At 35.7% G+C, this 9,034-nt stretch overlaps 1 protein-coding gene across 2 annotated transcripts in view; it reads right to left on the reverse strand.

Moving 5' to 3' along the window:
• Window positions 1-6,743, reverse strand: part of ldb2a (LIM domain binding 2a) — a 136,402-nt gene extending 129,659 nt beyond the window's left edge. For both annotated transcript variants that reach the window (XM_056472535.1, XM_056472534.1), the window contains exon 1: window positions 6,513-6,743. In XM_056472535.1, the coding sequence (XP_056328510.1) occupies window positions 6,513-6,644 (132 nt within the window). In that variant the 5' untranslated portion in view covers window positions 6,645-6,743. The remainder of the gene's footprint in view (window positions 1-6,512) is intronic.
• Between the last annotated feature and the right edge of the window lie 2,291 nt (window positions 6,744-9,034).

The raw sequence follows: 9,034 nt of genomic DNA on the forward strand, positions 1-9,034 counted from the left end.
CCCTCTATTTCTCTGCATCAGTCATTTAATGACTGTCCAATAACACTAACTAATCGATGTATTATTAGCGCTTTAAAAAAAACATGGGATTTGCGGTGCACATCACATGACTGGAGTGAAAGTAGAATTGGACAAAAGCAGGAAGGAGCTCAGGAAAGCTAGACAAGAGGGCTCAAGAGTCCCGACTCTTGACTGGAGAGTTCTCAGTACAGAAGCTGCTGATTGATGGGTTTTATTGTCCAGAGGCTAAAACTGTTCAGCCCATTTGCTGGCAGCAAACTAACTTCAGAGCAGAGCAGTTGTGTAGGGTGGCGTTTTAAAGTCTTGGAACATCAGATAAATGGCCCATATATGAATTAAAGGTGAAATCTGTCATTTCTTTGCGTTGAAATACTTTCTGGTGTTGTATCCAAACTTCAAAAATGAGGGACCCCAAATTGGGCTCTAAAGTAACTGTGGCAAGACTGTATCATCACTGACTTGGTGCATTGTTCTTTATAAAGCAAGTTCAAGTGCTATTCAGGCAAAAATACATCACATGGGTCAAAATTATAAACTTTTCTTTCATTCCAAAATCATTACAGGGTGTCTGCGGGGTCTTAAATTACTAAATTTAACTAAATTTTAGGCCTTAATAAGTCTTAAATTCACTGAATATGACAAAAAGTCATGACAACAAATGCTTTTATGTTACATGAACTTTAATAAAAACCTTTTAGCATTACAAATTTTAACGTAATATTTTTAGAGTTACAGTTTTTTGACTTCTATTATGATCTCCAACATCGGTTGTAATGTTTAATGCGTCCAAGCATTTATAACAGAAAATTCATTTATGCTGTCTTCCACATCGCCACGGTCAAAAAACTGCTACTCCTGCCAGCTGATCTCCATCACCTCTGTGCCAGAAGGTAAAATGACCTGAAATGTAGGTGGAGTTAATCCATATCACCAAACCACTCAATCCATGACACAGAATAATAACAGCACAATATTATTAATCTTAATTACTCACAATAGTCATACAACAAATAAAGTATAAAATTATGTAAATAATCTATGGCCCAAGAGCCAGTTTCTGTGGATGACGATCGGGTTGTCTTGGTCCTAACCTTTGACCACCACCCGTTCAACAATGCACCGGCCCCTTACTGGTCCCACCTCGCTCCTTCGAGCTGAGCCCGACCGGGTTCGGTGGCATAAAACCCGGCCACCAGGCACTTGTACCCAAGCCCCAACCCCTTGCCTGTCTCCAAGGTGGGGCCTCGGTTGCAACATACCAGGCAACATCACAGTCCTTGTTGTTTTTGCACTCATAAGGGGCTTTTGAACCGCACTTAGGCCCAATGCCAATTCTATTTTTGTACCCACTAGACTTTTCTGACAGGATATTTGAGTGTCATCGAGTGACAGAATGTTTTGGGACTGCTATACAAAAGTTATTATTATGGATTGTAGTCTGACCTGTCACCTAAACCTTTTTGTCTTCATCAAACATGGACCTTCAGCTTGCACTGGGGTAGTTTGCTGCCAAGTGTGAGGTGGCTGGAATAAGAATCAGCACCTCCAAGTTTGAGGCTATGGTGCTCCACCGGAAAAGGGTGGTTTGCCCTCTCCAGCTTGGAGGAGAGTCCTTACCCCAGGTGGAGGAGTTCAAGTATCTTGGGGTTTTGTTCACTAATGAAAGAAGGATGGAAGGTGAGATTGACAGGCGGATCGGTGCAGCGGCAGCAGTAATGCGGTCGATGTACCAGTCTGTTGTGGTAAAGAAGGAGCTGAGCTGAAAGACAAAGCTTTACCGGTCAATCTACATTTCCAATCTAACCTATGGTCAGGAGCTTTGGGTCATGACCAAAAGGACAAGATCTCGGATACAAGCAGCCGAAATGAGTTTCTTCCGGAGGGTGGCAGGCCGCACCATTATAGATAGGGTGAGGAGCTCTGTCACCTGGGAGAAGCTCGGAGTAGAGCCGCTGCTCCTCCACATCAAGAGAAGTCAGCTGAGGTGGCTCGGGCATCTGTTTCTAGGGAGGTGTTCCAGGCATGTCCCACCGGGAGGAGGACTCGGGGAAGACTCAGGACACACTGGAGAGACTACGTCTCTCGGCTGGCCTGGGAATGCCTCAGGATCCCCCCGGAGGAGCTTGAGGAAGTGTCTGGGGAGAGGGAAGTCTGGGGTTCTCTCCTGAGACTGCTACCCACGCGACCCGGCCCCAGAAAACCGGATGAAAATGAATGAATGAATGAATGAATGAATAATATAAATATCACAAATGGCTTCAGCAGATTTAAATTGAGATGACTAGAAATGTTCACTCAACTAAAAATGTTTAAGTAGGGATAATTTTTTTTCACCGTAAATAACTGTATTTAATAAAATTGTAGTCCAAAATGAACCCTTTGACTTTATTTAAACACGTTTTCTTTTTATAGGTTTGATTTTCTTCATTTGATTCTTTAAGAGTTTCCTTCATTGCAACAATGTCCTGAATCAGATTGCATTTGTCGACTCGTTGTTTCCCCTCACAATCAAACCCTTCATCAAGATCGATCACACATGCAAAGATTTAATCTTAGCAAATGCCCTTTTATGCCAAAGTGAGGTTGTGAAGATTAAAATGATCTATTGGCACATGTTTATTATAGGCTGTTTGGTAAGTGCCGTTTCAGGAGTGGAAGTCTTCGGGGTTTGGGCCGCTGCTTATGCATTATTCATGATGTTGTTCCATTGAATCTCTGCAATACAGCCCAGGTCTCCTTAAAGTTACAACACCTCCATCAAACACATGAGCGGGGAGAGGATTACACGCCACAGCGAGAGGATACGGTGCACTTCGTTAGCTTATTTAAAGCAATTTCTGAACCAGACAAATAAAAAAGCGTCTGTTAAATGAATATACAGTTGAAGTCAGAATTATAAGCCCCCCTGTATATTTAATTCCCCAATTTCTGTTTAACGGAAAGATGATTTTTTTTCAACACATTTCTAAAGATAATAGTTTTAATAACTCATTTCTTTCTTTAATAACTCATTCTTTGCCATGATGACAGTACATAATATTTTACTGAATATTTTTCAAGACACTAGTATTCAGCTTAAAGGGACATTTAAAGGCTTAACTAGTTTAATTAGGCAAATTATTGTATAATGACGGTTTGTTCTGTAGACCAGTGTTTCCCAACCCTGTTCCAGGAGGCACACCAACAGTACATATTTTGGATGTCTCCCTTTTTTGACCCATTAACTTCAGGTGTTGGAGTCTCTTCTGATGTAGTGATAAGTTGATTCAGGTGTGTTTGATTAGGGAGAGGTGGAAAATGTGTACTGTTGGTGTGCCTTCAGGAACAGAGTTGGGAAACACTGCTGTAGACTCTCAAAAATACATATTGCCTAAGAGGGCTAAACAATATATTGTTTGAGCATCGATATCACAATTTGTGCATCCACAATAGTCACATCGCAGGATCAGACTATTTATTAAAACACAAAGATATTATTCAATGATATTTTTATTAATTATTTATACAATGATGACTAGGGCTACACAATATATCGTTTCAGGATTATAATTATTAGAAATACCCAAACCACAGTTCAAAACGTGTTATTTTACATTTGATTACTGAATTTATGCACATCAATACTGTTAGACTCCACAGATAAACATAAAGTGCTGTATATTTCTTTTATTTTTCATCTGTGCTTTAATTTGTGTATTGTAGTTAGATTATTTTTGGATCATTTAGTATATTTTATGCAGATTTTGTGCTTCCTTACAAAATACTCACAACTAATGTCAAACAATAGATTATTTGCAAACAATTACTTAAGTCATATTGTGAAATTATATTTAAATATATTTATATTCGCAATATATTTAGCAGAAAAACTCAATATCGCAATGTCGTTTTTTTCCCAACATCGTGCAGCCCTAATATTGACCTTAAATGTTCTTTAAAAAATATAAAACTGATTTTATTCTAGCCAAAATAAAACAAATAAGACTTTCTCCAGAAGAAAAAATATTACAGGAAATAATGTGAAAAATTCCTTGCGCTGTTAAACATCATTTGGGAAATATTTGAAAAAGTAATGAAAATTCACAGCAGGGCTAATAATTTTAACTTCATCTTTATGCAGGGGAATTTTTGAAAGTTCTGTCATCACAAATGATTGATACGGTGATAAATGCTGTAACTGATATACTGTTTTTTGACAGGTGAGTGGGAAACAGAGATGGTTTGAGGAGGTAGAGGTCGCAAGAGGAGACCCAAGGGGAATTTGTATTGGACTGACTGAATCTTTGAGGAAAACATGATATTTCCCACTGGTATTACAGACATTGTTCCTATATCACAGCACAACTATTTACAGCTGTTATTACTGTATTATTTTAAGGATACAAAAAAAGGGGACACAAAAATGTTGGCAGTGTTTTAAGTGAATGTAGTTTTGTTTTGATTAAACTGATTTCACCATATAAAAAAGCAATTACATTCCATCCAGCATATGGGGTTTCTGACTCACAGATACTAGGAAATGACTGAATTTAGATGAAACAAGGTTAAACCTAACTCTATTCCCTCCTAACAGAGTTGTAGTAATTTATATTTACTCATTTAGCAGATTTTTTTAATGCAAAGGGACTTGCAAGTGAGGATAAAAGAAGCCCTTCAAATCCTCAGACAGTATCAGTATATAGGTGCTATTATAAGACTGTTAGTAAATACAAAAGGCTAAATTCAATTTTTTTTATAGGACAGAGAGTATTAATTTAATACTGAATATTACATAAAAGGTCCCATTATACAGTGCTTAATAAATAAATAGTGTATCTACTCTATATCAACATTTGAGGATCAAAACCTTTCATTAAAATTGTCCTAAAACCAAAATGTGTATTGAACAATATCAATATTTTTACAATAACATGCACAGTAATACTATCAGTATTTAGTAATTTATTATACATTTCATAAATTGTTAATTTGGTATTTATATATACAGTACACAATATCAATATTTTCGATCCACTACAAATGTTAAGAATGTAAAAAAAAAACTGTAAAAAAAATGCAGGGTTCCACACAATATACACACACACACACACACACACACACACACACACACACACACACACACACACACATACACACACACACACATACATACACACACACACACACACACACACACACACACACACACACACACACACACACACACACACACATACGTTCTATTTTTGTTGAGTCAAAGATTGCAAAATTCTTCTGACTTTAAGTGTTATAGAAACATTTATAACTATACAATGATTATAACAAATGATACTTTCATCTGAATGTGACACTTTTAAAATTGAGTCATTCATTAATTAATTTTCCTTAGGCTTAGTCCCTTATTTATCAGGTGTCACCACAGCAGAATGAACCACCAACTATTCCAGCATATGTTTTAAGAGCGGATGCCCTTCCAGCCACCACCCAGTACAAGGAAACACTCATACACACTCACTACGGCCAATTTTGTTTACTCAGTTCACCTACACCCACATGTCTTTGGGCTGTGGGGAGAAATTGAAGTACCCGGAAACCCACACCAACACGAGGAGAACATGCAAACTCCTACACAGAAATGCCAACTGGCCCAGCTGAGGCTCGGACCAGCAACCTTCTTGCTGAGCCTCCCTTAAAATTGAGTGAACAACACAAAGCACACTGTAGCAAGCTTCAGCTATATTTTGATTACCAAAAACAAATTCTAAAATCTGATGCGCACGACAACATGCAGATGTTAAAGTTATGGATGTATTTAAAATACTGAGATGAAGTCGTGCTTGATGTCATTTTTGCTATTAATTTTTAAGGAAAGCAAATCGATCTATTAGCATCTTCAGACATTTAAACAATTACTTAATCGTCTAAATAATCAATCAGATTATTATTATTAAGAATACTAGTATTGCTGCTGAATTTAATTTGAAATCTTTCTCTGAGAGGAGCATCACTCGGTTTACTCACATTGGGGTATAAAGTTGTTTTTATTTTCATACATTCAGACTTTTTCCTTAATTCCTTTATTCAAAGTACCATGATAAACAATATAGAGAGCGCTGAACGAATGTGCAAATACAAAACCAACTTTACCTCAATTTTACCCACTGCCTCCACGTGGATTTTAATTAGTGATCAGATAGGATGCCATCTCTACACCTTTATTCAGAAAAGCGCACTGGATCATGTTAAAATAAAATGCACGTTTCTCCTAAATAAGCTGGAAATAATTCCACAGGATTGCATTGGAATTTTGAGCACTCATCCTCACCATCACAATGCACATCACTTGCATTCAACTTTAGAAAGTCACGCAGTTATGCAAACTAAAACCATCACACTCTTAGTTATATTCAATTATTAAAGAATATCCACGATTTCGCAAGCGCACTAAGCGGCGTAACTTTTCCCCCAAACTACAGCTGTCACCGCTGCATGTGGAGCGATGCCAAACTCACCTCTGTCCGGGACTGGAGTCGCTTGTTCATCTCGTAGATTCTGTACTCGGGCTGCACCATGTACGGTGAATGTCTCCGGTAAAAAGGTCCGAAAGGGGACGAGTAGAAGGGGTCGTGCGGAGGGTTGGACATGTTGATTCCGTGTGCCGTTTGCAGCAGCGCCGAAGCTTCAGCATCCGTACAGCGCGCGTGCAGGATCTCCAAACGCCGCGAGACCGCAGCAGTCAGTGGCCGCACGCGGAGCGGAGCGCAGGAGGCGGGGGAGCAGCGCAGGGAGGCGGGCTGCTTCTCATTGGATGGCCGCGGGCTGCACTGGAACACTGGCGAGGGGGAGCCAAGCAACTCCTACCATCCCATAGAAAACTGAGACTGGTCTTCATGTTGACGTTGGCTACAGTGAAACAAATATTGATTGGATTTACAATTTTTTAAAGGTAAATGGTTGCAAACAATTTAAACAATTAATAAGCTGAATTTAAACAAACAAATTAAACTTAGCAATTCAACTTAATTTTTTTAATTCAGTAGCCTATAAATTGTTTGCAACCACTTACCTTAAAAAAACATTTTGTAAAAAATTCATTCATTCATTATCTTTTCAGCTTAGTTCCTTTATTAATCTGGAAAATTACATACAGCGGAATGAACCACCAATTTATCCAGAATATGTTTTACGAAGCGGATGCCCATCCAGCTGTAACCCATCACTGGGAAACATCCATACACACTCATTAACACACAATACGGACAATTTAACTTACCCTATATCACGGGGAGAACATGCAAACACACAGAAATGCCAACGAACCAAGCCGAGGATCGATTGTGCTACCCACTGTGCTGCTATGTTGTAAAAAATTTTTTTTTTTGTGTATTTGTCACACGTGGAACAACTGCTGGCTACAATGTTCAAAATATGTTCAGCTATGAATATATATGTTCAAAATATGTATATTCAAAATGTATATGTTTAAAAGATATGTTCAGCTATGAATATATATGTTCAAAATATGTATATTCAAAATGTGTATGTTCAAAATATGTTCAGCTATGAATATATATGTTCAAAATATGTATATTCAAAATGTATATGTTCAAAATATGTTCAGCTATGAATATTTATGTTCAAAATATGTATATTCAAAATGTGTATGTTCAAAATATGTTCAGCTATGAATAGATATGTTCAAAATATGTATATTCAAGATGTATATGTTCAAAATATGTTCAGCTATGAATATATATGTTCAAAATATGTATATTCAAAATGTATATGTTCAAAATATGTTCAGCTATGAATATATATGATCAAATATGTATATTCAAAATGTATATGTTCAAAATATGTTCAGCTATGAATATATATGTTCAAAATATGTATATTCAAAATGTATATGTTCAAAATATGTCCAGCTATGAATATATATGTTCAAAATATGTATATTCAAAATGTATATGTTCAAAATATGTTCAGCTATGAATATATATGTTCAAAATATGTATATTCAAAATGTATATGTTCAAAAGATATGTTCAGCTATGAATGTATATGTTCAAAATATGTATATTCAAAATGTATATGTTCAAAATATGTTCAGCTATGAATATATATGTTCAAAATATGTATATTCAAAATGTATATGTTCAAAAGATATGTTCAGCTATGAATATATATGTTCAAAATATGTGCAGCTATGAATATATATGTTCAAAATGTTTATTCAAAATGTATATGTTCAAAATATGTTCAGCTATGAATATATATGTTCAAAATATGTATATTCAAGATGTGTATGTTCAAAATATGTTCAGCTATGAATATATATGTTCAAAATATGTATATTCAAAATGTATATGTTCAAAATATGTTCAGCTATGAATATATATGTTCAAAATATGTATATTCAAAATGTATATGTTCAAAATATGTTCAGCTATGAATATATATGTTCAAAATATGTATATTCAAGATGTATATGTTCAAAATATGTTCAGCTATGAATATATATATGTTCAAAATATGTATATTCAAAATGTATATGTTCAAAATATGTTCAGCTATGAATATTTATGTTCAAAATATGTATATTCAAAATGTATATGTTCAAAATATGTTCAGCCACAAGTCAGAAAAGTTTAGTTCAAAGCCATAATATATTTTGTACATAATTGGTCAAATTTGCCTTATGTTAATTAAATGAGGAGATGTTCGTCAAATAGTGAAGTAGCCTAAAGGTAAAACAGTACAAATGCTATAAATAAAACCTGGCAATTGCTGATGATGATGAATGAGTTTCCGCAAGCATATACACTGAAAAAATAATTCAAAGATGAATCCTTGGATTTACTAATTATTTTTTCAAGTTAAGCGGTTGTAAACAATTTATTTGGGCTAAATTTAAACAAACAAATTAAGCTGAACATTACTGAATTTAATTTGTTTGTATAAATTCAATACATTTAAATTGTTTGCAACAATTCTGAAGACAAAATGTTTTTCACTACCGGTCAAAAGTTTGGGG

The sequence above is a fragment of the Danio aesculapii genome, chromosome 14, assembly GCF_903798145.1.
Source record: "Danio aesculapii chromosome 14, fDanAes4.1, whole genome shotgun sequence".
NCBI classification, from domain to species: domain Eukaryota; kingdom Metazoa; phylum Chordata; class Actinopteri; order Cypriniformes; family Danionidae; genus Danio; species Danio aesculapii.